This window comes from Sus scrofa, chromosome 3, assembly GCF_054392235.1.
Source record: "Sus scrofa isolate SSC_HxYL_T2T_F1_AM1 chromosome 3, Sscrofa_HxYL_maternal_Yorkshire_Landrace_v2.0, whole genome shotgun sequence".
Taxonomy (NCBI): Eukaryota; Metazoa; Chordata; class Mammalia; order Artiodactyla; family Suidae; genus Sus; species Sus scrofa.
In genome coordinates this window covers 5,345,718-5,372,937 of record NC_139385.1, presented here as the reverse complement: position 1 = coordinate 5,372,937, position 27,220 = coordinate 5,345,718, and the positions used below count along the sequence as shown (strand labels likewise).

Here is a 27,220-nt window from a genome sequence, read left to right as displayed (position 1 = left end):
TCCGTCCTCAGTCCCTGCGGCTCCTCGCATCCAGGAACCCCTGGATGCTCCCCCGTCCCTGCCTGCACCCCGAGAACACAGCGCCTGCTCGTGCAGGTGGTCCTGGGGAGCCCGGGTCGGGGGCGGAGTCCTGGTGGGGAGCGGCCTCCTTCCCAGGAGAGCGGGAAGCTGGCCCCTCCACCAAATGCCCCAGCACAACTTCCCCGAGACCCCGGAAGTGGGCGGGCGAGCGACCCGCCGAGACCCTGAAGCCGGCAGGTGACGCAGCTTCTCGCAGCCAATCCCGCGCCTCTGGCCCTTGCGTCACTGCGAGGCCAACCAATGGGAGCGGGCCTGGCTGCCGCTTCCTGCCCACCGGCTCTCCGGCAGCGGGGGAGGGCCTGCCCGCTCTCCCTGCCGCCGAGGAGCAATCGCCGCGAACCTGCCCGCCGGGCGCCGGCCCAGGTGAGTGCAGCGGTGGCCCACGAGGTGGGACGGGCGCCCTGCCCCCCCTCCCCAGGTTGGGGCGGTGCCGGGGGGCAGTAGCTGCGTTTGCCCCACGGCGCGGGGAGGTAGGAAGGGGCTGTGCTGGTGCTCTTTCCCGCACTCGCTGCGGGGCGCCACCCCCTGTCCGCCATCCACCTCCCCCGGAACGTGACACCTCCACCAGCCTTTGCGCTGGAGTGACTTGGGAAGTGACTTGGGCTGCTGATCCTCGGGTTCAGAGGATCGAACTGCGAGGAGCCTGTGTGTCCCTCCTCTGGGCAGTGGTGAGAGCAAATCTGCTTGCCGCGGGATTAGCTCAGACAGATGGTCAGGGCCCATCTCTGAGATGCTACTGGTGGCAGGGCAGGGGGCCCACCTGTCGCCCAAGTGCACCGAACCAGAGTGAAACCAGGATGACCGCCCCAATGATGGGAGCTGGGAGTTCATCTTAAGAGCTGCCCCCTCAGGGCACCTCCTGTTCTATAGAATGGGTGGACCTGCTCTCTGGGAAGGACTCGACTGCCATGCATGTTCTGCTCTTTTCTCCCACCTCGATGTCGCCTTACAAAAGCTCCCCACAATTGGCAGGCAGTCAGCCACTTTCGTAGCCAGGGTTTGCTCTGTTTGTGCAGGGGGGAGAATGAGACAGGATGTGTGATAGAAAAACAGACCAATAGGAAGCCTTGCAGGAAGGAGTCCTAACCGCTGACTGGGAAGTAAACCTTCAGGCTCTCCTGGGAACTGTGTCCCTCCCTCTACCGCACATAACCCTACTCCCCCCACCCCACCTTCCCTTGGGTACCTTTATGTCTCCAGAGGGATCTGTTAAGTAATCTGTGTCGGCAGGCAGCTGGCTCTGCAGGTGGTGAGCAGCCCTTCTAAGCAAAATGACTGAGGGTCCAACTGGAATTCATTGTGCAGAAGTTCTTGGTGAATCAGAGGTTGCTTTCTTGGAAGATGCTGCTGCTGTCCCTTTACCTTTACAAAACAAAGAAATCCTGGGATCTCAGAACCATGGGACTTAATGCTCCATCCTCCTTTTCAGGAGTGCTCTGACCTAGTGACCCAGTGTCCCAGGACAGATTGCTCCATCACCTCACAGCCAGGAAGTGACTTGAGAAGTTGGGACCACATCCTGGCAAGGGCAGAAAGGGGGGGGGGCTGACCAAGGATGTTCCCCTCATGTCATCTTTAGCTGGGAAGTGATGGGTACCTGGATTTCCACACCAGATTTTTCAAGCATATCCCCAAGCCCCACCTTTCTCTAGCATCTTCTGTTAGGTGCCCAGAAGGCTCAATTATGTCTCTGTGGAAATTACTGCTTAGTCATTTCTCTGGAGCAAAGTGCATCCAAGTCCAACATCCCCATTCATTCATTGAGATCCACCTGCAGATTGAGCCTGACCTAAGTTGCTACTTATACAGTGACCTGTGAGCTGAGAAGTATCTTTGAAGACAGGACTTAAAATGTCACCCTGGAAACTGACATCCCCCCTTACCCTCTGTAAAAAAGCTTACTTTTCTCCCAACAATTTATAATGAAAATTGTCAAACATATAGCCAAACTGAAAATATACAGTCAATGCCCACATACCCACCGCCCAGGCTCTACCGTTGTCAGTTTACAGTACTTTATCACATACCTAACCACCTACTAGCACCTTACTTTTAACATAAGTAACTGATGACACGTGACTTCCCTGGAGCCGTATTTGCGCTTAGCTCAGGGAGTCAGCAGTGTGGTGCATGCAAGGGGCTGTGATTTTCTGTAATATTGAATGAATGCCCATGACGTGCAGAGCACAGGGAGGCACAGAGGAAGTGAAGAGGCTGAAGATGCAGGCTGACCACAAAGGGATTTAATTTCTTGGTTTTTAAGAGACAGAAGTGGCAGTTTGTGAGAGCAAATGCCAAGTCATTGAATGACCTCAGTAACACTCATTGGGTCATGCTGGGTACTGACCACTTTATTCTAACTCTTCACCTATATGGTCACTTTTTTTTTTTTTTTAATCTTTTTAGAGCTGCACGCACGGCATTTGGAGGTTCACAGGCTAAGGGTCAAATCAGAGCTGTGACCACCGGTCTATACCACAGCCACACCAGATCTGAGCCGCATCTGTGACCTGCACCACAGTTCATGGTAATGACGAATCCTTAACCCACTGAGTTCCACTGAGTGAGGCCAGGGATCAAACCTGAGTTCTCATAGATACTAGTCAAATTCCTTTCTGCTGAGCCACAACGGGAAGTCTGGTCTCATTAAATTCTCACAACTACACAGCGAGGTCAGTCTTCCTTCCTGCCTTTGACAGATTAGGAAATTGAGGTACAGGGAGGTTAGTTGGCCAGCTTTTGGTCATGCCAGAAAGTGGTGGGGCCAGGATTCGAATTCCCACGCTCTGGCTCCAGAGTGGCTGTGGGCACTCTTCGTCACAGCATAGATGCTGCAGGTGGAGAGGTAGACCCTAAGGCCTGACCAAGGAGGAGCAGAGGGACATGGGGGGCGGAGCACAGCTCTTCCAGGGGTCCCAGCTCAGGCACCCGGACACAGATGCCAGTTTTCAAATGGCTGGTATCCTGACATCCCGCATGTTTGCCCTGGGCATTGGAGCCCTGGGTGGAGGATCAAGCTTCCCCACTCTAACAGTTGGGATCCCAACCCTGTCATCTTCCTTTACTTCCTGTCCTGGGTGTTTCCCAAAGCTCGGCACCTGCTCCATGTCCCTGCTTCCTGTCCTTTATCCTTCAGTCACTCCCTTCCCAGCCTGCACTTTTCCTCCTTGGTGTTTGCAAGAGAGACTTTGTTCCAAAGGAGCCCAGTTGCTCACAGCAGATGCTCCTGTTTTCAGACATGCTCCATCTGCATTGTCATAGTCCAATCTCCTCTCTTTCTGAATCGCCCTTGTGCCTCTGGCGTGTCTCAGGAGCAGAAAACCTGGCTCCAGCCTCAAGGCACCCAGACTCTGTCTGCTGGTAGCTCTGCTTTCCAAACCAGAAAGGCTGTGTCCGCCCCTTGGGGCAGTGATCTGTCTTGGGTGTGGGGGCCGTATTGTCAGGCAGAGCTGCTCTTTGTTACTCCCCAGGCTGCTGTGTCTTGCTACTGTGGGTCTGGCTCTGCCATGGGGGGAGGCCTGTCTCTACCGGAAGCCAGGGCTCCGGGAGTTTCACCCCAGGAAACAGCAGCATCCTCAGCCCGGGCAGGTAGAGCACAGCGGTCACCCTATACACCCCATGGAGTAGAAAGGAAGGGAGGCAAGAAGGACCAGGAGAGGAGTTCCCATCGTGGCGCAGTGGTTAACGAATCCAACTGGGAACCATGAGGTTGAGGGTTCGATCTCCAGCCTTGCTCAGTGAGTTTAGGATCCGGCGTTGCCGTGAGCTGTGGTGTAGGTTGCAGACACAGCTCAGATCTGGCATTGCTGTGGCTCTGGTGTAGGCCGGTGGCTACAGCTCCGATTAGACCCCTAGCCTGGGAACCTCCATATGCCACGGGTGCGGCCCTAGAAAAGACAGAAAGACAAAACAAACGAACAAACATGACTGCATAGAAGTTCCCGCTGTGGCACAGTATGTTCAGAATCCAACTGCGGCCGCTCAGATTGCTGCAGAGACTTGGGTTCCATCCCTGGCCTGGCACAGGAAGTTAAAGTGTTGCTGCAGCTGTGGCATAGGTCACAGCAGCAGCTCTGATTTCGACCCCTGTCCTGGGAACTTCCATATGCCGTGGGTGGCCTTTAAAAACAAGGCAACGATAATGACATTTGTTAAATTGGGGGCAGTAGGTAGTAGTTACGTATTATTCTCCGGCCTTTTTTGTATGTTTGAAAAAAGCCCCCATCCTGTGAAGGAAAAAAAGACAAGGAACAGCACAGGGCGGTGGGCCAGAGCTGGGCTCTGCCCCTGCTTTGCGGGGCTGGGGCTGGGTGGGGGGCGCTCACCCTGCTCTCCAGATGTGGCAGGAGACAGCTGCGCCCAGGGTTCCCTGTCCGGTCTAGCTGTCTGTCCCCCCACCCCACCCCGCCAGTCCCCACCGGAGCCACGGATGCTGACCTGTGCCCTTCTGCCGTCTTCCCGCAGCCGCTGAGGCCATGCCCAGCTCGGCGCTGTGGGCGGTGGATCTCTTTGGGAGGGTGTGCACCCTCTCGACGGCGGCGCAGCACTGGGAGCTGTGCAGGGACGCCCAGCTCGAGTTCAAGCGGGTCAGCGCGGCCGCGCAGTGCTGCTGGGGCATCGCCTGCGACCACCAGGTGTACGTGCGCGTGAGCTCCAGCGACGTCCCCATCCGCCGCCGGGAGGAGGCCTATGAGAATCAGGTGGGGTCCCGGGTGGGCACGCGTCGGGCTTGCCGAGTGGGTTGGTTGGCTGGGAGCTCCACGTCCCAGGCTCCCGGCCAGTCCCCACCCGCGTTGCCTTCGTTCTGCCTGAGATGCGAGCCGTGCAGCATCCTGGGTCCTTGGTTCCCTGGGGGGCCCCTCTTGTGTCCTCATCCAGGCAGCCGGCCGGCTCCGCACGAGGAGGGGGCCGTGGCCTCTGCGGCTCAGGGTGGAAGTCACTCCTCGGCCCCTGGGGGCGCCGTCCAGGTGCTGGCTTAGGATGCAGGGCCCCGTCCTCTGCTCCTTTCCCATCCTGGAGCCGAGCGGGAGGGTCCCCCTGGCCCAGGGAGGCCCCCGGCTGCTGGGCCTAAGGCTGGCCTCTGCCTCGGGCCCCCAGCGCTGGAACCCCGTGGGCGGCTTCTGTGAGACACTCCTGCCGAGCGACCGCTGGCCGTGGAGCGACGTGAGTGGGCTCCAGCACCGGCCGCTGGATGGGGTGGCGCTGCCCTCGCCGCACTGGGAGTGGGAGTCGGACTGGTACGTGGATGAGAATTTTGGAGGGGAACCCACCGAGAAAGGGGTAGGTGAACTCGGTTCCTGCCGCGGCTCCCCCCCGCGGGGAGGGAGCGCCTTGGGCTCGGCCTGTCCCCCCAGGGCTGTCCCCAGCACCCCCTGGCGCCAGCCCCCAGCCCGTGCCCCGCGTGCTCCCCGCTGCCTGGCCTTGCTGCTGGCTCCCACCCCTCCCCATCCTGCCCCCTCCACCCCGGCTCTCCTCCTCCTTCCTGGAGCGCCTTCCAGAGCCCCCCGCCCCCGCCCCATCTTGACATTTCAGGGGTGGACATACGCCATCGACTTCCCTGCCACCTACACTAGAGACAAGAAGTGGAATTCCTGCGTGCGCCGGCGTCGGTGGATCCGGTACAGGAGATACAAATCCCGGGACACGTGGGCCCAGGTCTGGGAGCCTGTGTGTGGCCTGGGGGGCGGGGGCGACTGCAGTCACAGGGACCCTCACCCCCACCCTCCCCACGGGCACAGGGGACCCCCCGCCAGCCCTGGGCCTGGCCTCTGCTGTGCTCCTGTGCAGGCCATGCCTGTCCCTTGGTTTGGGGGTTGCTGCTCGGGGAGCTGAGCAGACTGTGGCCCAGGACAGCACAGGACTGGCTGGCCCTGAGCCTCAGTCAGTGCCCTTCCACCTCTCCTGCCACCACCACAGGAGCCACCCTGGCTCTTGTAGTTTTCCGTGATCCAGAGAAACCAACGTAGGGACATGAAGCCTGAACCAGGGTCCGATAAGACCTTGAATGAGAGGAGCCAGTGCCCCGCCCCTCTGCAGGGCCCATGCGGCAAGGGGGGCCCAGCCTCCCGCCCCCTGGGCTGGAAGCAGCCAGCAGCTAGGGGACGACCAAGGTCAAGGGGCACTTTCGCCGCAGGAGCCTGATCAGCCCCCTTCTGGGTGCAGGCAGGGGTAGTGGCATCACAACTGCAAAGCCGGGGTCCCATCGGGGACAGCAGCCCAGGCCTGACAGCCCATAGAGGGCAGGGTGGGGGGCCCAGGCCGGGAGCTCTCTGTCCTGATGCTGCCTTCTCTGTGGCGTCAGCAGGGGCCAAGCCGGAGGATGGAAGGCAGCCAGCACGCTCAGGGCCACAGCGGAACGCGGGTTGGGGTGGGGGGTTGCACGTCCTGGTGTCCACCAGGAGGGGGCGCTGCCTTCCACTGGCCCAGGTGCCCTCAGGTACTGACTGCTGCCTCGCACCTGCCTGTCGCAGATCCCGTCGCAGGATGACCCCAAGCAACTGCCCGACCCCTTCAACGACCTCTCCGTGGGGGGGTGGGAGATCACAGATGAGCCCGTGGGCCGCCTGTCCGTGTGGGCCGTGTCTCTGCAGGGGAAGGTAAGGCTGTGCCCCTCGGGCCTTGGAGGGAGGTGGCCGAAGGAGGGGGCCACGGGTAGCGGGGTGGGAGGGAAGCTGGCCTTCAGGGGGAAGGAGGGGCTCGCCCCAGACCTCGCCTGGCCCTCCTGGCTCTGGAGCTGCAGCTGCCCTGGGCAGGCAGCGTGTTACTGGGGGCCCCACAGCCCGCCTTCCTGTGACCCCTGCTGTCCTGGGGGGCCTGCTGGGGCCCGCTCTTCCTAGAAGTCTCTGACCTCCCATCCCAGGCCGGGTCCTCGCCCATCTCTCCTCTGAGCCCTGAGCACTGATCACTGTCCACCCTTGGCTCGGACACCATCACTCTTGTCTCCCCGGACAGCCTCAGCCCCCTGCCTGCTCCCCTGCGGTGCCTCCCACACAGCGGGCTCCAGCAGTGTTGTGGGCAGGAAGGCAGATGGGCGTGGGTGTATGGGTGTATTGCTGGTGGGTGGGTGGAGAGGTATGGGGGTGGGTGGCTGGATGGTCTGGTGGGTATATAAATAGATGAATAAGTGGACAGATGGGGTATGGACAGGTGGATATGTGTGGGGGGGTGAATAAGTGGATGGATGGTTATATGGATGGGTGTGTGGGTGGATGGATGGGTGGGTGAACGAGGGTCAGATGTTTAGAAAGGAGAGGGGATTCTTTTCTTGGGGAGTTTGTGAACCTAGCACAGGAATAAAACCCACCCACGAAAGCAGCAGTGACCTAAACTGTCCTTGGCACAACCAGCACTTTGGTTGTGACTGTCGAGTGTTCGTCATGACTCCATGCTCTCAGCATAACGTGACCCAAATTCTCAGGTCGGCTCGGGAACAGTCACAGCAGGCTTTTACCAGGCTTACCTCTAGGTCCTGCTTGGTCTGGGTGTACGTCAGCTGTCGTTTTCTGAGCCACGCTGAAGGGTGGCGGGAGCTGGCCTGGAGCAGAGTCCCCGTCAAGGGGCCATGCCACCTGGATGCAAAGAAGGGAGAACAGGCCTGAGAGCATTGCCTGGTGTGAGCCAGGCTGTCCTGCCTCACTCCTATGATCCGTAAAAGGTGTGACCAGGACCCTGGGCCCCAGAAGGATCTGGGCAGACAGTTGGGCCCAAACCAGTGGGAAGCAGAAGAGGGGCTGCCTGGGCCTGGGGCTGCAGTGAGGGACAGCCGCTGTCGCCTAGCTGCTGATTTATTCTCTAAGGTGTTTGAGGAAACACCCAGCAAAACATCATGTGCAAAAAACAAAAACAAAAAACAAAAACATTTCCCTGATGGCTCAGTGGGTTAAGGGTCTGATATTATCACTGCTGTGGCTCAGGTTGCTGCTGTGGGCTGGGTTCAGTCCCTGGCCCAGGAACTTCTGCATGCACTGGTGCAGCCACAAAAAAACACATATCATGTGCTGGAAGTTCCCTTGGGGCACAGCAGGTCAGGGATCTGTTGCTGCTGTCGCAACTGCAGCATGGGTTCAATCCCTGGCCTGGGAACTTCCACATGCCATAGGCACAGCCAAAAAACAAACAAACAAAAAACACACAAAGCCCCAAACATCATGTGCAAATACGACCCATAACACATGCATTTGTGGGTGATGATGATGGCAGGTTATAACCAATCTGCTCTACTGTCTTTTTTCCTTGGAAAATACTTTCTATACTAAATCACTGAAAATTTTGTATCATTATAAGTGAGATCATGGCACGTAATTCACAAATGTTCAGGCAGTTTAGCTAGGACAAAATTTAAAGCTTATAAATAAAATTAGTATGAATCACATATCTAATAAAGAATTTTAAAACGAAAAAAAAAAGAGCAAGACGATAGAGTCCCCACCGTGAAACAGCTCTCTGGAAGGGGTCCGAGTCCTCCTGGACCCCCTCTAGATGGAATGAGCCAAACAGGTGGCACAGTAGGAGCGGGTGGCTCAGCCCTTAAGTCTTTTATTACGCGCTCTCTCTTCAGGTTAAGGAGGAAAAGAGGCAGAGGGTTTAGACATTCCTGGGAGGGGGCTTAGGGGCTTCCTTACCAACCACCGGGAAGCTTCTGCTAGAGACAGGTTCCCTTAGAGTGTGTCGCCACTAGGGGGCGCAGGACACCGGCCTGAGGCAGGTGCTCTCACAATGAAGCAGATGGCAGAAGAGGGCGGTCCCCTCGGACCGCCAATATCCAGGTGTCCGTGTCGCGTTTTTTTAGCAGGGATGGGGAGTCATCTCATCTGGCTCAAGGATCCCGACGGCAGTGGGGGAGGGGGTGACCGAGATCTGGGCGGTCCTGGCCCCCTGGTCCCCGGGGCCCCAGGAGACTCCAGGTTCGGGCTGGGCAGGTGCTGATGAAAAGGCGGCCAAGCTTGGGCAGAGGACCCGGCCGCGCAGCCCTGGCTGACCCTGCCTGACCCTCCCCGTGGGTTTCTCTCGCCGCGCAGGTGTGGTACAGAGAGGACGTCAGCCACCCCAACCCCGAAGGCTCATCGTGGTCCTTGGTGGACACCCCCGGGGAGGTGGTTCAGATCAGCTGTGGCCCCCACGACCTGCTGTGGGCAACGCTCTGGGAGGGACAGGCCTTGGTCCGGGAAGGAATCAACAGGAACCATCCCAAAGGTGGGCGGCCCTGCGCCCCCTGCTGGCCGGGGTGGGGTGTGTGCAGCTCTCGGTGCCCGGGCGCCCACACTTTCTCCTGGGACCCCGTAGGAATTTCGTGGTCCATAGTGGAGCCCCCCACGTCAGAAAATGGCATCATGCACGTCTCCGCGGGAGTCGGCGTGCTCTGGGCTGTCACCAAGGACCGGAAAGTAAGCCGGGGTTCCCGAGGGACTGGGTCCGAGGGCTCCGTTTCCTTTTGAGGGTTGCGTGGTTTTTTGTTTTTGTGAGTGTGGTCTAAACCCTTTAGAACGAATCTGGCATCGGCCAAGCCCAGTACCAAGTGCAGAGCGGCTGTACCTGTCGCTCAACAGGCCGAAACATCTCAAATAATCAGAAGCCAGTTTTCTGAAACCCTTTGCTTTCTCCTGCCCAGAGCTTGTCACTTTGGCTTCATCAGAGGCAAATCCAGTAAAATAAGCTGCTTTCACGTTGCATCCGTCATCTCTTTCCAACCCCACGTCAGGGGCAGCTTTTCTGTACAGTGTGCTTGTGCTCATCTGTGGTCTAAACCCAAGGACCAAATTATTCATTTGTTCTTCCCAAAACTTAAAAAAAAAAAAAACCAAAAAAAACCAACCATCCATTTCAGTGCCCCCCACCCCAGGCAGGCGTATTTATGTCTGACGTTCCCAGGTTTGGTTCCGAAGAGGTGTCAACTCTCACAATCCCTGTGGCACCAGCTGGATCGAGATGGTGGGAGAAATGACGATGGTGAACGTGGGGCTGAATGACCAGGTGGGTGCGGTCCTGAGCCTTGGTCCCCCCGGGCAGGGGCGGCAACCCCGGCTCAGAATGGGGTCCCCCATGCGTCCTGCTGTCCCTTTCCGCTGGACTCGCTCACGAGGCCTGCACGGGAGGGGGTCCCAGCCCCTCTGCGCACTCCAGTCCTGGAGCCCCCACCTGTCCCAGGCCACACCCCCAGGGACCCTCAGAGCCGAGGCAGTGAGCATGGGTGTGGGGGAGGGGCGTGTACCCCGGAGGCCTGGCGGGAGGGGGTTCTTTTTCTTTTTCTTTCTTTTTCAGAGCTGCACCTGCGGCATAGGGAAGCTCCCAGGCGAGGGGTCAAAGAGCAGCTACAGCTGCCAGCCTCCACCACAGCTCACGACCATGCCAGATCCTCAACCCACTGAGAGAGGCCAGGGACTGAATCCGCATCCTCATGGATGCTCGTTGGGCTTGTTACTGCTGAGCCACAGTGGGAACTCTGAGCCTGGGAAGGGTTTTGTTGAGAACTGTTGGGGTAAAATCAGATCACCGAGTCCAAGAAGAAACACCTTCCGACTTTGTAGACTTTGTAGTCACAGCGTCTCTTCAGCATCGCCTGAAGCGCAGCCTCCGTCCCATAGACAGTGAGATGTGGCTTCTTTGAAGACTCCAGATGTGAAAGTGACACTTTCCCCGTTGCACTAGAAGCTCTTCCTGCAGAGCTGGCCTTTCCTGTGTCCCCACGCTCTCCTCACCCACCTTGGGAGCTGGGCCCATGTGGTCAGGGGAGAGGCGGGCACTGGCTGGTGCCCCCTGGACTGAGCACGTCTCTATCACCTGCCATGACCAAGTGATAGAGATGCCGCAGCCCTGCCATCGAGGGGCCACAGCTCTGCTTTCAGGTGCCCCAAGGCTGGGGCCCCATATGGGCTGCTCCCAGGCTCCTCAGCTGCCCAGGGTGCCTGCCTTCCTCAGCACCCAAAGGCCAAGGGCAGGAGGCCGGCTCGGCCACCTTTCCCATAGAAAATGAGGTCAGAGTCAAGATTATTTTGCATCTTTAAAAAGACGGGGACATCCTCTGGGTTCATTTGGATGCAGCTTCCTTCCCACCAAAGGCCACAGGGAGGATGGGGACATGGGGGGACCCTGTGTCCTGCACAGCACCCACCGGCACCCACACCTCCCCCGGACCCTGGTTCCCGAAGCCCCTGGGGTCCTTGCCTCTCCTGAGCTTGGCGCCTGCCCTCCCCAGGCCCCCCTGGGCTCCACTTCCCACATCTGACTCCTGTCCTCACTGCACGGCCACCCCATCCCCTTCCTGGCCCGACAGGCGCGCCCTCACCCACGCGCTGCCCGCCTCTGCAGATGCGTCCCCCAGACCCGGGGCGCACCCCCCACCCCAGGCTCCCCCCAGCCGTACCTCTCTCTGTCCCAGGTCTGGGGCATCGGCTGGGCGGACCGGGCCCTGTACTTCCGTCAGGGCGTCACCCAGAGCGAGCTCAGCGGGAGGACGTGGAAAGCCATTGTCGCCGGCCGGGAGTGCGACCGCTCTCACTCGGGCAGCTCGTCCAGCCTCCTCAGGTGATCGGGGTGGCGGGACTCGGCGGGGTCGGTGCCTCGTCCCAGGCTGGAGAAGACAGGTCCCGACCCCCCAGAGCCCACGAGAGGCTGTGGGGCCTCCTCCCTCCCTGTCCTCGGGCCCGGGGAGGTCCGTCCACGTCGGGGGGCTGACGCGGAGCAGGGCTGGCCCGTTGGTCCTGTGGCCTCAAGGTCTGGCAGAGAAGAGGCTTCTCTGCGGGGAGGCTGCTGGGGCCCCCGTGCCCAGGGAGGCCCAGGGAGAAGATGGAGCGTCTCTAATCAGGAGCAGGGCCCTCGGGTTTGCAGCAGAATCACCTGACAGCCTGGCTCCCGCCCTTCTCCACGCCCCGCCCCCGGAGTAATGAGGCGATTTGGCATTTCTGGCAAGGTCCCAGGTGTGCCGTGTTGGGGACCAGGCCTCTCTCTGGGACTCGAGCTTGTAGACCGGTCTCGGCCCTGCTCACTGGCCGTTGGGACCAGGCGGGTAACTTAGCATCTTAGCTGGGGAGGCCTCAGCTCTACAGCAGGAGGGTTCCCCAGTATCCCCAGCACTTACCTGCTGGGTCGTGTGGCCTGGGGGCGGGGTGGGGGGCCCTGGGCACCGCACTCCTGCCTGCAGCTCGCGTCCTTCTCAGACTCTGGTCCACATACTTCTGCTCGCCCAGCGTGGTGGTCAGCCCTCTGCTGCACCATCACCCCAGAGATGCCTGGAAGCTGGCCGTGCAGGGTTCACTCACATTTACCTGAGGAGTTAGGAGTTTCAGCTGGTGGTTCTTAAAGGGAACAGCACATTGGAACCAGCTGCGAACGTCCAAAACCACTGATGCCAAACCTTCAATACCTTGATTTTGGCGATGGCTTCTTAACTATGACACCCCAAAGCACAAGTAACTAAAGGGAAATAGATAAAGCAGACTTCAGCAAAATTTAAACATTTTGGGAGTTCCCTTTGTGGCTCAGCAGTTAATCAGTCTGACTAGGATCCATGAGGATGCAGGTTCGATCCCTGGCCTCGCTCAGTGGGTTAAGGATTCACTGTTGCTGTGAGTGTGGTATAGGTCACAGACACGGCTTGGATCTTGTGTTGCTGTGGCTATGGCTATGGCCAGCACCTGTAGCTCCAATTCTACCCCTAGCCTGGAAACTTCCATGTGCCACAGGTGTGGCCCTAAAAAGCAAAAAAAGAAAAAGAAAAAAAAGTTAAATATTTTGTGCATCAAAGGACACTGTCAAGGTGAAAAGATAAATGGGAGGAAATATTGGCAAGTCATATCTGACTCGGTCCAGCAGCTAGAACATATAAAGAGTTCTTACACTTCAACAGCCAAGCGACAGGCAACTCAATTTAAAAAGGGCAAATGAGGCATTCCTGCTGTGATGCAACAGGATGGGTGGTGTCTTGGGAGCACTGGGACGCAGGTTCAATCCCCAGCCCAGCACAGTGGGTTAAGGATCCAGCGTTGTTGCAGCTGCGGCTCTGGCTGCAACTACGGCTCAGATCCGACCCCTGGCCTGATCTGATCTCTGGCTGGGGAGCTCCACATGCTGTGGTGGCCAGAAAAGAAAAGGGGGGGGTGGGGATAAATGACTCGAATAGACAATTCTCCCAAGTAGAAATGCAAATGGCCCGCACGCACAGAAAAGGAGGCTGGACATCAAGTCCTGAGGGAAATGCAAACAAAATCGCAAGGCGGTATCACTTCCCACCCGCCAGAACAGCTGTAATTGGAAAGACAGTAACATAACAAGTGTTAACAAGATGTGGAGAACCTGGAACGCCGCTGGCCGAGGTGTGAAAATGGTGCAGTCCCGCTGGAAAATAATCTGGCGGTTCCTCGGGACGTTAGAGTCACCGTAGAACCCAGCAATTTCACTCCCACCTCTGTACCCAGAAGAACCCCAAACAGAGGTTCAAACAATAATTTGCACATAAATATTTATAGAGCGCTATTCCCAATAGCCAAAAGGTGGAAATGACTCAAATGTCCATCAGTGGATGCCTGAAACTCGAGACATCCATACAGTGGGATATTAGGTAGCAATAAAAGGAGTGAAGGACTGACACAGGTACGACACGGCCGAGCCTTGATGTTGCGCCAAGAGACAGCAGCCCGTCTCCAAAGGTCACATACGGCACGAGGCCACTTAGCTGAAGTGTCCAGAAGAGGTGAATCCGTGGAGACAGAAAGCAAATTAGTGGTTGCCAGGAGCTTGGGGGAGAAGAGGAGACTGTTTCCTCTGGGGTGCAACAATATTGTGAATATACTTATTGCCACTGTATTTTACTATTTTTTTGTTTTATTTTATTTTATTATTTTATTTTATTTTTATTTATTTTATTTTATGCCAGGTCTGTAGCATGTGGAAGTTCCCAGGCCAGGGATTGAACTCAAGCCGCTGCAGTGACCATGTTGGATCCTTAACCTGCTTCCCCACAAGGGAACTCCCCCACTTTTATAATTTTAAATGGTACATTTTATGTCACGTGTATCTTACAATGAAAAAATAACAGTTCCACCAGCTCTCCACCCAAGATGTACTATGGTGTGGTGGGTCTGGGGGTGGCCTGGGGACCTTTTAAAGTTCCCTGGTGGTTCAGTGGATTAAGGATCTGGCATTGTCACTACTGTGGCTTGAGTCACTGCTTCGGTTGAATCCCTGGCCAGGGAACTTTTGCATGCTGCAGGCACCACCAAAAAATCGTAACGATAAAGTACAAATAAAAGGGAAAATAAAACGAAGTTCCCCTGGGTTCTAGGTCCCTGGGGAGCAGGTGTTGTGTGCATGGCCCAGAGAGGCCATGACTTGCTCGGGGGTCACACAGCATGGAAGGGAGTCACGGGTCTGCCCCTCTCCCTCCAGCGCTGGCTGCTTCTTTGGCGACGAGGTGCGGGGCAGCGGCGAGTCCTGTGGGCCGAGCGACTCGGAGGCTGAGAGGCCAGGGCCTGAGCCTGAGCCTGCGCCGGAGGTCACCAGCCCTGCCTCCACCCCGGCCGAGCTGCCCTGGACCAACATCGACCTGAAGGAGCCCAAGAGGGGGCCCAGCCACACGGCCACCGGCTTTGCCGAGGCCTCCGACCTCTCCTCGCTGGGCCTCCTCCCGCTGGGCTTGGAGGAGCCCGAGGGCGCCGACGGCCACCCGCTGTGGGCCTGGGTGTCCGGAGGAGGCTGCGCCGTGGAGGCCCACTCCACACTCAAGTGGTTCACCGTCCAGTCGGGTAAGGGCAGCAGCATGCCCGGGGGGGCGGTGGAGCAGGCCTGATGCCCCCCACAGGGCTCAGCCCGTCTGTCTGATGCCGTCGAAGGCCAGCCCGGGCATCAGAAGGAAGGGCGCCAGCCCGGGCCCCGGCCTCTCCTGTCCTGGCTTTGGTGACCCTTCTAGGCTGAGCTGCGGGGCCGTCAGCTTTCCCATCAGGGCGAATGGCAGGAGGGAGGGCTCCCGAGACATTTTGCAGAGATGGGCACATTCTCAAAAGAAAGGGCGGGTTCCAAAAAGGAAAAAGAGGGCGGGCCGGGGGCCGGGGTCCTGAGGCTGCGGCCGGCCCGCAGGCCTGTCCCCCTCCGTGCAGACGCTGTCGCTGTCCATCACGCCAGCCCAGACCGCTGCTTGGCGGAAGCAGATCTTCCAGCAGCTCACGGAAAGGACCAAGCGGGAGCTGGAGAACTTCCGCCACTATGAGCAGGCGGTGGAGCAGGTGGGTCGTCCCCGGGCACTTTTCTCCAGCAGGCATTCATTGAGTGCCTGCTGTATGCCAGCCATGGGGTGCGGTGGGAGAAACGGAGGGGTATATCCAGCCCCGTGTAGATTCAAGGATGAAGAGTCCGTTTATCCACCTGCCGTCTGTTCCAGGCACAGAGGACCTGGCTGCATCTATGCTGGTGGCACAGGTTGGGCCTCTGGAGACAGGCAGGCAGGTGTGGGTCCCAGCTTTGCCGCTGGCTCACTCTGCGATGCTGGGCCAGGCATAGAACTCCCCACCCCCGGGCCTCAGTTTCCCCATCCAGAGCAAGGGTCGCGGTACCCACCCCACAGACTGGGGATGATGGAATTCACTGGCTTGGGACCTGGTCGGATGTCCGGGGGCATCACTTTTGTCCTTGGGGTGAAGAGGGGGAGCTGGAAGTGCTGGGCAGGACCCCCCAGTGAGGCAGCAAAGAGACGGGGGGGGCCAGGGGGGCCAGGGGGTGCCGGGGACTGGGCTGAGCGTGGGAGCCCCAGGGACCTGCCTGTGACGCATCCCGCTGCCCTCCGGGGCCTGTGCCACAGTCGGTGTGGGTGAAGACCGGGGCCCTGCAGTGGTGGTGCGACTGGAAACCCCACAAGTGGGTGGACGTGCGTGTGGCCCTGGAGCAGTTCACGGGGCACGATGGCGCTCGGGACAGCATCCTCTTTGTCTACTACGTGGTCCACGAGGAGAAGAAGGTGGGTGGTGGCCCCTGGGGGAGCTGCAGGGGGTGGTCAGGTTGGAGGGGGCCTCCAGGGGAGGGGACACAGAGCCCGGGGCGCTGGAGCAGAGGTGCTCGGCCCAGGACCGCGTGTGGCGTCTACAAAGCACTGGCCCACGCTGGCAGCATCGGGCCGGAGGCGGGCAGGTGTGAGCCGCTGCCAGGCCCTCGTGCTCCAGATGAGACAGCAGGCTCGGGAGGCAGAGCCGCCCGCCCCTCCTGGGCTGGGGTTTGAGCCCAGTCCGATGCTCTGGTTCTAAATGCCCTTGTCACAGCAGAAATGTCCCTAAGGCTCTCACGAGCCAGGCCCCCGTACCGAACTTGCCGCCCATCCCTAACCCTGCAGGCCCCGGGGTGGGATCGGGGGTGACCCAGCTGTCGCTGGCCCTCTACCGGGCAGGAGCTCTGCCCAGGGCCCCCAACGCCCCCAGCCCCCCGGTGATGGCTCTGTCCCCCCAACAGTACATCCACGTGTTCCTCAACGAGGTGACAGCGCTGGTCCCCGTGCTCAGCGAGGCCAAGCACTCCTTCGCCCTGTACACCCCCGAGAGGACCCGGCAGAGGTGGCCCGTGCGCCTGGCCGCCGCCACCGAGCAGGACATGAGCGACTGGGTGAGCGGGCGGGGGTCCGGCGCTCTCGGGCCGCCCACCCCCCTTCCCGGCGCTGACCCACCTCCCCTCGGCAGCTTGCCCTCCTCAACCTGTCCTGCTGTGAGAGCCGGAGGGTCCACGGCCGCCCCTCGCCGCAGGCCATCTGGTCCGTCACCTGCAAGGGGGACATCTTTGTGAGCGAGCCCAGCCCGGACCTCGAGGCCCCCGAGCGCCCGCTGCCCTGCGACCAGATGTGAGTTGGCTGTGCTCGGGATGGGGCGGGGGCCTGGCCGCCCGGCCTACACCAGAGCTGGGCTCCCACTGGCTGGCTGGCGCCCAGGCCCCCAGTCTTCCTGGGCCTGCGCGAGGACCTCAAGCAGGACCAGGAGCGTGGGGGGCAAGGGCACAACCCGCAGGTGGCATTTAAATCCACGAGGTGGAGTGAGGTCACACCCAGGGGAGGGTGGCAGCCTGAGCAGAGTCCTGGGGCATTTCAGGTGGAGACGAGGCAGCAGACTCAGTGCTCCCGATTCTGCCCTGACGCTGCCTCAGAAGCCACCCCGAGCCCATGGGGACCCGGGCGACGGTGCAGCCAGGAGGCCCCGCACAGGAGGGGAGGGTGGGCATCCATCTACCTTTGACTTGTCCACGGCAGCAGCCCTGTGTGCCCACTGCCCAGTTGGACAAGTCACCTCTGGTGACAGTGGCAGGGCCTCTGCCCACAGGAGGGTGACCCAGGTGGCAGCCGCACCCTGCACTCCAGGAGGCTGTGGTGTCACCGCACAGCCTGTCTGCTGGCCCGTGTGGTGGCTCATCCTGCTCTGCGGCGACATGCCCGGCCCAGAGTGCCTGGGGCAGAGGGGCACTCAGGCCGCTGACCTGGACTCCATCCACAGAGCTCCGGGGTTCGGGGGTCCCGCGCGCCGGCTCCGAGCCTGCCTTCGCTGATTAATACCTGATGGGAAGCCAGGCGGGTTTCCTTGGCCTCAAGCAGTGTGACACTGGAGGCCAAAGATGAGTGAAGTGGGATGTACCCAGGAGCAAACGGGGCAGAGGCCGGGAAGCCCGGCCGGGCGCATTGCTCACCCCCAGCCCCATCTTCCAGGTTCTGGCGGCAAATGGGGGGCCACCTGCGGGTGGTGGAGGCCAACAGCCGCGGCGTCGTGTGGGGCATCGGCTACGACCACACGGCCTGGGTGTACACGGGCGGCTACGGGGGAGGCTGCTTCCAAGGTGAGGGTGGCAGGACCGGCTCCCCGGCCCTGCCCACAGCACCCCCCCCCCTCCCCGGGCCGGCCCCCCTCTAATCCCTGGCTGGCTTCCCTGGCCCAGCGCGGACACTCGGCTGACAGCTGGCTGACAGGTGACCTTCACCTCTGCCAGCCTCTGCAGTCCCGGGGCCAACCCACGAGGCCTCCCCTCCCGTGCGCCGTCCTGGGTACCCACAGCTGAGCCGAACTGGGCCCTCGAAGGTCCTAGAAAGATTGCCGCCAGGCCCTCACCCCACAGAGACCTCAGGGCGCGATGGGGCAGCGGCAGGAGCCCAGTCTCCTGATCCCCACTCTGAGTTCCAGCCCCGCTTAGGGGGGTCGTGCCCTGGGGGAGGAGGGCTTGTCGACCCCCTGTGGGCTCCCTAAGCTCCCGAGGCAGGGTCCCTGTGCCTCGTACAGGTACATGGAGGCGGAGGAAAACAGCAAAATGCGACATTCCGTGCCGTAGCCCGCACGCACCTCAGCGTGTAGCTGTGGTCCACTGAGACCGCAGGCACGCACGTCCGCACAGGCAGGCGTAGCAGCTTCCCTGGGTGCGAGACGGGAAGTACCTCTGGCCCCACCTCACAGATGAGGAAAGTGGGGCGCACAGGGTTGTGTGAGCGGTCCTGGCACCTCTGTTCGTAAGGCCCGGGGTGGGCCTCACGCCTGCCCGGTGCAGGGACGTGGGATGAAAACGGCCCAGAAGGGGAGCAGCCAAGAACAGAGCGTGAGGCGGGGAAGCTTGGGGGGCCTTCTCACCCAAGTCACGCAGCCCCTGGACAACCCCAGAAGAGAGAAACCCGAGCCGGCCAGCTTGGGAGCCCCCCTCGGCCCAGCCCCCGGTGCTCCAGGCAGACGCCCGAGCGGCCAGCGGGCAGGTGCAGCCTGAGTCCAGCCGCCTGCTCTCCCCCAGGCCTGGCCAGCAGCACCAGCAACATCTACACGCAGTCGGACGTGAAGTGTGTCTACATCTACGAGAACCAGCGCTGGAACCCGGTCACGGGCTACACCAGCAGGTGAGGGGCTCGGAGGCCCGGGCAACAGGACCCAGCAGGACGGCCCAGCTGGCTCCTGGCCCTGACTGGAACCTGCTGGATCTGATTGCTGGCAGGACTTTTTCCCTCCAATCTTTACATGTCCTGCATTTTTTTTTTCTTTGTCTTTTTGCCATTTCTTGGGCCGCTCCCGCGGCATATGGAGGTTCCCAGGCTAGGGGGTCTAATCAGAGCTACAGCTGCCAGCCTACACCACAGCCACAGCAACGCCCGATCTGAGCCGTGCCTGCGACCTACACCACAGCTCACGGCAACGCTGGATCCCCAACCCACTGAGCGAGGCTGGGGATCGAACCCGCCACCTCATGGTTCCTAGTCGGATTCGTTAACCACTGCGCCAGGACGGGAACTCCGTGTTATGCATGTTTTAAAAACATCTGTTGAGCTCATAACATGCATAAGGTGCATGCAGCGTACATGCAGTGAGATCTGTCCGTCTGTGTCAGTATGTGGGTACACGGATAGGTAAGTCTTTACAGATCATTGAATCACCACAGATCAAACACCACTGTCATCACCACGCAGGTCAAGAGATAGAACTAGAACGTTGCCACCCACCCCCCTTCCCAGCCCCTCTGGTGCTTTCGTGTGGGGTTGGGGGGCAGTGCTTATTTATCCTTTTTTTAAAATGTTTGCTTAGTTTAAGCTGCTGAGAACATCGCAGGCATCATTGCAGTTATTTCAGTTGTCCAAACGTGAGCGCTTTGGGACACTGCGTTTGGGGCAGAAGTGGGGACACCCTGTAAATTCTAGATCGTACGCAGCCTTTTGTTTCCTGCCCCACTCAGCCCAGAAACATATTTCTCACTACTCTGTCCTGGGGTATTTTGTTCATTCGTTTGTTTTAGAAACTAAGCAAGTCGTGGTATTTCTCAGCCGCTGCGGGGGTCTTGGCTGGCCCAAGCTGTGGTTCCCAAACTTGAGCCCCAGCCAAGCTCTGCCTTGGGGTCTCTCTCCCACACTTTGCCCGTTTCACATCTTGTATAGTAAAACTATGATCCTGGAGTTCCCGTCCCGGCTCAGTGGTTCACGAATCCGACTAGGACCCATGAGGTGGCGGGTTCGATCCCCAGCCTCGCTCAGTGGGTTGGGGATCCAGCGTTGCCGCGAGCTGTGGTGTAGGTCGCAGGCACGGCTCAGATCGGGCGTTGCTGTGGCTGTGGTGTCAGCCGGCAGCAGCAGCTCGGATTGAACCCCTAGACTGGGAACCTCCGTGTGCCACCGGTGCTGCCCTAGAAAAGACAAAAGACAAAAATAAATAAATAGATAAATAAAACTACCATCCCAAGCAGAGAGCTTTCCTGAGCTCCGTGAGTCGTTCTAGGAAATGATGGAAGCTGAGGTGGTACCTCCAAATTTGTACCAGGCTGGTCAGAAGTATGGTATGGCTCGTGTCTGAAGTGGGGGCAGTCTCCGAGGGGAACGTGCCCTTTAACTTGTGGGGGCTGAGTGGTCCTGCAGGTGACTCAGTAGGTGTTGGAACAACCAGGTCTCTGCAGCCAGTATACCCAGCCACACTCTCACCAGTGGGGCACCCCCTCCCCCGCCGCCGCATCTTTGCTGGTTTCTTGTATTTCAGCCGCACTGATAAGTGTATCGTGGTACCTCCTGTTTCCAGTTTCTGGTTCCTGGGGGCTAAGGAGGCAGAGCACCTTTCATACATGACTGACACTTGGAGACCCTCCTTTGTGAACTGCCCCTTTACGTCCTTGTCCCAGGTTTTGGCTGGAGGATCTCTTTTTCTTGATTGGCCAATGCTCTTTACGTATGAAGGCATGAGCCATCTGTTTGTTACTTTGGTTCTGTAGCTTGCTGTTCACCCTGTTAGTGGTGACTTTTAAATATTAAAGGGAGTCTTGTTGATCATCCTTTTCTTTACACAAAGTTGAGGCCTTTAGAAAGTTCTCTTAGGAAATCTTGTTAACCCTGAGATAATGAATACATTGTTCTATCTCTGGAACAGCAGTCAGCAAACTTTTCCAGTGAAAGACCAGAGAGTATATCTTTCAGGTGTGATGGGCCTGGGGTCTCTGTCACAGTGAGACTCACTCTGCTGCTGTCACCTGAAATCAGCCATGTAAACAAACAAGCCTTGCTGGGTCCCTATAAGACATTGTATCTGGACACAAATGTGAATTCTATAGAATTTTCACATGTTATGAAGCATTATCGTTCCTTTTATTTTTTTCAGCCCTTTAAAAAAGTCAAAAACCACCCTTAGCCTGTAGGCTGCACTAAAACAGGCCTGATTAGGCCTAAGGGGCGGTTTTGCCCATCTGTTCTGGAAGCTTTATTTCTCTGTCTTGTCCACATAGGTCCAGGACCCCCTGGCCTGGGTTAGGGGTCGAGTGAGATTGTTTTTTTACTATCCAGTGATCCACGCCACTTTCCTGTCCTTTCTCCTTGCCCGACAGTGGCCGCCTTTGTCTCAACGCTGGTGTCCGTGTGGGCAGGGCCCTTCCCGAGGCCTTTTCTTCCGGGCGCCCGGGCATCCTTGGGGTCACCCCACACTGTTCTGGCCATTCTTGGAGCATTTCTGGAGGAACTGTAGAAACGGGCGTCTTGGTCCGGAGGGCTTCGGATCTGTGGGTGGTGTGGGCAGAAATGCTATCTCACAGTCCTAACTCCAGAATCTGGATGCACTTTTTTACGTCCATTTATGTGGCTGGATCTGTAATTTCTTCTGAATGAGGTTTGGTGAGTTTTCTGTACAGGGGTCTTGGCATCTTTCATTAATGGTACTTCCTTTTTTTTTTTTTTTCTTTCCTTTTTAGGGCCGCAAGCACAGCATATGGAAGTTCCCAGGCCGGGGGTCAATGTGGGGCTGCAGCTCCCGCCCTACGCTGCAGCCGCAGCCCCGCCAGATCCTTTAACCCACCGAGCGAGGCCAGGGATCGAACCCACACCCTCTTGGATACTAGTCAGGTTCTTTACCGCTGAGCCACAGTGGAAACGCCTGGTACGCCCTCTTTTTGATACTGTGATGAATGGCACAAACTTTTAAATCTCCTTTTTTTTTTTTCTTCTCAAAATTGATGAAAGGTAGAGATACCAAATAATATGAATAAACTCGAATCCCACCAACCAAAGGTCGTGGCCAGTATCTGGGTTTTGGGCTGTTCCCTCCTGAGCGCCTGTGTGTGCAGGGCGAGGGGCAGGAGTCAGGCACGTAGAGGCCGCCTCCCAGTTCGACCCCCGAGGGTGGACCCGGCTTATCTGACCTCCCCTCGGTCGTGGACGTGTGGACCATTGGTGACCTTCCACTGTCGTCCGGAGAGTTTAAAGGATTTCCTCCTGTGTAAATATTTGCCAGTCTCTCTGTTCACCCCAGGAATCAGGGTTTGAGCTCCCAAGGCAGCTGCAGCACATGCTGCCTGCGTGCACTCTGGAAACCTCTGCCTGGCCGGCGTGTAGGGACCACACGGGATCAGACTCACTCGCCTCCCCGCTTCCTCCTCGCTGCCCCCATGGTCCTCGGAAGAGGAGCAGCAGTGCCAGGCACCCCAGCCCCGGTAGAGGGTGCAAAGCCAGGGCCAGGGCCGCCCGCAGAGACCGCTGAGCATTGCATGTTGCTGCGAGTGTATCAGTCAGCAGGGCTGCCGTAACAAAACAGGCTGAGTGGCTTCAACAGCAGGTGCTGTTCTTGCGGTTCTGGAGGCCGTGGAGTGTGAGGCCAGGTCAGCAGGCTGGCTTCTTGCCGAGGCTGTGACCCATTCCGCTTCTCCGTGGGCTCCCGCGGCCTCCAGGGGGCCAGCCCCCCTCCAGTCGTCACACGGCCTCCCTGTGTCGTCACACCACCTTCCCAATTTGGGGAACGTGGGTCCAGATGTCCCCATTTGTAAGGGCCCCATCACAGCGGTTGCACAACCATCTCCTCTCAACAGCCATCTCGTCTCCACCTGATCTCAGCCAAGACCCAAATCAGGTTTCACACCCAGGTTCGGGCTTCAGCGTCTTTTCGGGACCCCACGACAAAGCAGTGGGGTCCTGGCCACACGATGCGCCACAGCCCTCAGTGGGTGGCCTGGCGGTGCTCGTAGCCCCATGAGATGTGGGGTCCCCCAGTTGCTGTCCCCACCCTTGGGGCAGTTCTCTTTCTGCCTGTCGCCCCACCCCCCCACCCCTGCCCCGGAGACGGGGCGTCCCAGCTGCCTGGGCAGGGCCGGCCAGTCCCCTGTCGGCATCGCCTCACCCCTGTCGTCCCGCGCAGGGGCCTGCCCACCGACCGGTACATGTGGAGTGACGCCACGGGGCTGCAGGAGTGCACCAAGGCCAGCACGAAGCCCCCGTCCCTGCAGTGGGCCTGGGTGAGCTCCGGGCTGGGGGCGGGCGGGGGCTGCCGTGGGGGGTCCACCCGCACTGACCCACCCGTCCCCCAGGTGTCTGACTGGTTCGTGGATTTCAGCGTTCCTGGGGGCGCGGACCAGGAGGGGTGGCAGTACGCCAGCGACTTCCCTGCGTGAGCATCTCTTTGTCTCTCTCCTTGGGTGGGTGGGTGGGGGGGCGTGCCAGTGGCAGCCTGGTCAGCCAGGCAGAGCCCCCTGCCCCCTGCCCCCTGCCCAGCGGGTGGAGGCCCTGCCGTGATTGGGCACCAGTCATGTCCTGATGGAGGCCGGAGCCTGAGCTGCGGCTTCTGAGCAGCTGAGCTTCCGAGCAGACCCCTGCTGGTGGGGGCAGGGGCTTATCTTGGACTGACCCAGCCCTTTGGCCTTGGGCTTTGAACCTGTCGCCCTAAAGGGCTCTGTTGGAGCCTGGGGTGGGAGGGCTCAGAGCTAGAAACAGCGCCCCAATGGGGCAGCTGCCATATCTGGCCCCACTGAGGCCCCAGCCCCAGGGAGACCCCAGCCCTGGGAGACCCCAGCCCCGGGAGGCGTGGGCCGGGCTAGAGGCATCTCAGAAAGACATTGTCCTGTTACCTGCCACCCTCTGGGCCTGCTCCACGGCTGGCACTGAGGCTCTGTAACTCCTGGAGGAAGAATGTGCGTGCTGTGCCACTTTCCAGAACCTTCCACTGAAAGGTCTTGATTTCAGCTTCTTCCTCTTGCAGCTCATACCACGGGTACAAAACCATGAAGGATTTTGTCCGGAGAAGGTGCTGGGCCAGGTAAGAGGGAGGGGATGGGTGCGGCCTTGCCCTCCTGCGGGTTTCTCCCCTGGGTCCCTGGGGAAGAAGGCGGGGGCGGAGAAAACAGAATCGAAGTAAATGTCAGCCCAGGAAGTGCCCTCGGGCCCAGTGCTGGTTCCCAAGACTTTGTTTTCAAGAGCTAATAAGAGAAATGTCATTGGCAGATGGTGCCTCTCCCCGACGGAAGGCCTGGCTGGGGGCGGGGGGGCAGGGCGGGGGCCGAGGGCATGGAGGGTGGTGCACACTGGGCTCTCCGGGGTCCCAGGGCCTGCCCGCGCCCTTCTGTCCAGAGCGGGTGGCCCTGAGGCTCGCAACAGCATCCGTGTGCCCAGGGCTCTGCTCTCCTTCTGCTGCACAGAAAATGCAAGCTGGTGACCAGCGGGCCCTGGCTGGAGGTGGCCCCCATCGCCCTCGGGGATGTGTCCATCATCCCGGAGAGCCCGGGCGCCCCCGGGAGTGGACCCAGCATCGCGCTCTGGGCCGTCAGTGACAAGGGGGACGTGCTGTGCCGCCTGGGTGTGTCCGAGCTTAACCCTGCGGTGAGCACCTCGTGGCCGCGGCCGGGACGCAGGCCCAGTCTGCCTGTCCCCCAGGGGTTCCGGCGGATTCTCCCCAGAAGAGGCCTCCTTGGTGGAGTCGTGCGGGGTCAGGCCTCCCGGGCCCGCCCAGGACCGTCTGGGTCCCGCCGGACAGTGCCCGTGGCCCGAGAGGGTCACCGGGCCCCATGGGCAGGTGCAGCGGAGGACGACGTGGCCTGCCGGCTCCGGGGACCCAGGCGGGCAACCTAGGCGGGTGCGGGCAGTCCTGAGCGTCCCTCCGCCCCCGCCCACAGGGCTCCTCCTGGCTGCACGTGGGTACCGACCAGCCCTTCGCCTCCGTGTCCATCGGGGCCTGCTACCAGGTGTGGGCCGTGGCGAGGGACGGCTCCGCCTTCTACCGTGGCTCCGTGTCCCCCTCCAAGCCGGCCGGTGAGTGCCCCCCCTCAGGAGGCCCCGCCTGCTGCCACCGCCACGCCGTGAGGGCGCCTGGGGGCGGCGGGAGCTGCTTCCTCTTCCGGGGGAAGCTGGTTCCTGGGTCTCCAGATTTCCTGTTTAGATCAACAAGCACTTAGCGGGAATTCCCTGGCGGCTCAGCAGGTTAAAGATCTGGCAGTCAGTGCTGTGGCGCCAGTTCAATCCCCGGCCCAAGAATGTCCATATGTCACAGGTGTGACCAAAAAGACAAGGATGTCCTGAATGATTTCCTGTGGCCCAGGCTCAGGGGCCAAGCCAGGCTCTCCTCAGAGGCTGCCTCCCTCTGCTGGGACTGAGCAGGGGTGGTCGCTTGGTGATGGGGCCACCCTTCACTGCCCTTGGCCTCCTGGCCCTCGGGGACAGGCCTGGGGCACCCCGCATGGCCATCCACAGTGTCCACCTGGCTGCTCGCTGGGACTGCAGGCTGTACCAGCTGGTGGCCAGATGTATGGACAGTGGAGCCAGTGCAGGGATGGGTGGACAGATGGGTGGGTGGTAGCTGGTGCACTGCCACTCCCAAGCCCATGCAGGGCAGTGGGTTGGCACAGCATCCCCAAGGCTGGCTCTCCACTGCATGCAGGGCCGGGCACCTTCCTGTCCCTGTCTGGGTCAGTGACCATCAGGCTCCACCGTCTGGAATCTGCCACAGCATCGGGAGGGCGCTGGGCAGGGCTGGGGCAGCTCGCGCTGGGCCCCCTCACACGTGTGGTCCGAGGGCTCCAGGGACAGAGGCCAGCTGCATTCCCCCGCCGGTGACCCTGCGAGCAGCAGAGAAGGCCACTGCCTGATGACAGGTTTGGTGCCTCTCGGCTGCTTCCCAAATCCAATCTCCCATCGCAGGCGATTGCTGGTACCACATCCCATCTCCCCCCAAACAGAGACTCAAGCAGGTGTCTGTGGGGCACACAGCAGTGTACGCCTTGGATGAAAACGGCAAGTGCTTTCTGATCCCCCGTGTCCCCTGAGTCTCCTGCTGGGATGGGACCCTCGCCGGCCCCAGGCCACCAGCCTGGGGTCAGCCTCCAAGCAGGCCCCTCCCCCAGTCGTGTGGGGTGGGGGGCACACGCCACAGGTGCCCAGAGGGCACGGCGCCAAGGCCGGGGTGATGCTGCACTGTGGAACCCACCCTGGGAGCTTCTTTTAGAAGTTGCCCCCCAGCCTGTGACGCTGGAGCCCTGCTGCGGCTGGGGCGGGCCGGTCCCCTGCTTGGCTTGGGCCACCCCTGCCCCACCCGGTGCCACCTCAGGCCGGCTCCGCCAGTGCCCTTTCCTGGCCGGTAGTTACTGTTCCAGATGAGCCAGACGAGGAAGGCCGCCCTTCGGGACTGGAACCCAGGGCTTTTATTCCAGACCGGGTCTCTCTTTGTTTCAAGAATCCCTTGTCCACAGTTTCTCATGCGTAGAAAGAGGACGCGGATGCCAGCCCAGCACAAGGGATGATTATGAAGCGAGGTGGCAGCAGACGTGGAAGGGGCAGGGCTGGCTCCAGCTGTGGGTGGGGCGAGAGGGAGACGCAGGGGAGACCCCCGCCCTCCTCCCGCCTCCCTAGACCCTGAGCGGGCCACCGCCTGGGGGCTCACACACTGGCCTTTCTCTCCTAGGGAACATGTGGTACCGCCAGGGGGTCACGCCCAGCTACCCGCAGGGCTCCGGCTGGGAGCACGTGTCTAACAACGTGCGCCGTGTGTCCGTGGGGCCCCTGGACCAGGTCTGGGGAGACGGGGCGGGGGCTGGACGCCTGCGCTGGGGTCGGGGACGTGGGGGGATCTGGGTGCCCGCTCTGGCCTCCCCGCCACTGTCCCCAGGGTCCCCCTGCAGCCGGGGGCTGGGCCTGCAGCGGGTCTGCAGCGGGTCTGCATTCCAGGTCTGGGTCATCGCGGACAAAGTCCAGGGAAGCCACGGCCTGAGCCGGGGAACCGTGTGTCACCGCACGGGTGTGCAGCCCCTTGAGCCCAAGGGGCTGGGCTGGGACTACGGCATCGGGGTGAGCAGGGCTGGGATCGGGGGGCTGTCCCGGCTGGGGCTCTGAGCCCCGGGAACTGTCCGGCGGGGACTCGGCTTCAGGTCTGGTGGGAGGGTCCGGCCGTCTGGAAGGGTGGTCTCTGCCCCTTGACCCCTGGCAGCCCTGGGTGACCCCCCT

General features: G+C 60.2%; 1 protein-coding gene across 3 annotated transcripts in view; it reads left to right on the top strand.

Annotated features, from left to right (window-relative positions):
• Positions 1-374: 374 nt before the first annotated feature.
• TECPR1 (tectonin beta-propeller repeat containing 1) overlaps positions 375-27,220 on the top strand; it is a 28,318-nt gene continuing 1,472 nt past the window's right edge. The window contains exons 1-24 of one of the 3 annotated variants that reach the window (XM_085016454.1): positions 375-444; positions 4,546-4,781; positions 5,179-5,318; positions 5,614-5,736; positions 6,552-6,677; positions 9,099-9,273; positions 9,364-9,464; positions 9,949-10,050; positions 11,456-11,601; positions 14,461-14,816; positions 15,148-15,293; positions 15,866-16,021; positions 16,507-16,656; positions 16,731-16,888; positions 17,741-17,868; positions 18,802-18,904; positions 23,154-23,250; positions 23,323-23,402; positions 23,991-24,047; positions 24,427-24,607; positions 24,901-25,036; positions 25,922-26,014; positions 26,682-26,788; positions 26,945-27,064. In XM_085016454.1, coding sequence (XP_084872580.1) covers positions 9,411-9,464; positions 9,949-10,050; positions 11,456-11,601; positions 14,461-14,816; positions 15,148-15,293; positions 15,866-16,021; positions 16,507-16,656; positions 16,731-16,888; positions 17,741-17,868; positions 18,802-18,904; positions 23,154-23,250; positions 23,323-23,402; positions 23,991-24,047; positions 24,427-24,607; positions 24,901-25,036; positions 25,922-26,014; positions 26,682-26,788; positions 26,945-27,064 — 2,370 coding nt within the window. In that variant the 5' untranslated portion in view covers positions 375-444; positions 4,546-4,781; positions 5,179-5,318; ... (2 more) ...; positions 9,099-9,273; positions 9,364-9,410. Of the gene's footprint in view, positions 445-4,545; positions 4,782-5,178; positions 5,362-5,613; positions 5,737-6,551; positions 6,678-9,098; positions 9,274-9,363; positions 9,465-9,948; positions 10,051-11,455; positions 11,602-14,460; positions 14,817-15,147; positions 15,294-15,865; positions 16,022-16,506; positions 16,657-16,730; positions 16,889-17,740; positions 17,869-18,801; positions 18,905-21,717; positions 22,033-23,153; positions 23,251-23,322; positions 23,403-23,990; positions 24,048-24,426; positions 24,608-24,900; positions 25,037-25,921; positions 26,015-26,681; positions 26,789-26,944; positions 27,065-27,220 lie in introns of those variants that run through there. The other 2 variants (XM_021086091.2, XM_085016453.1) reach the window with 2 other exon arrangements.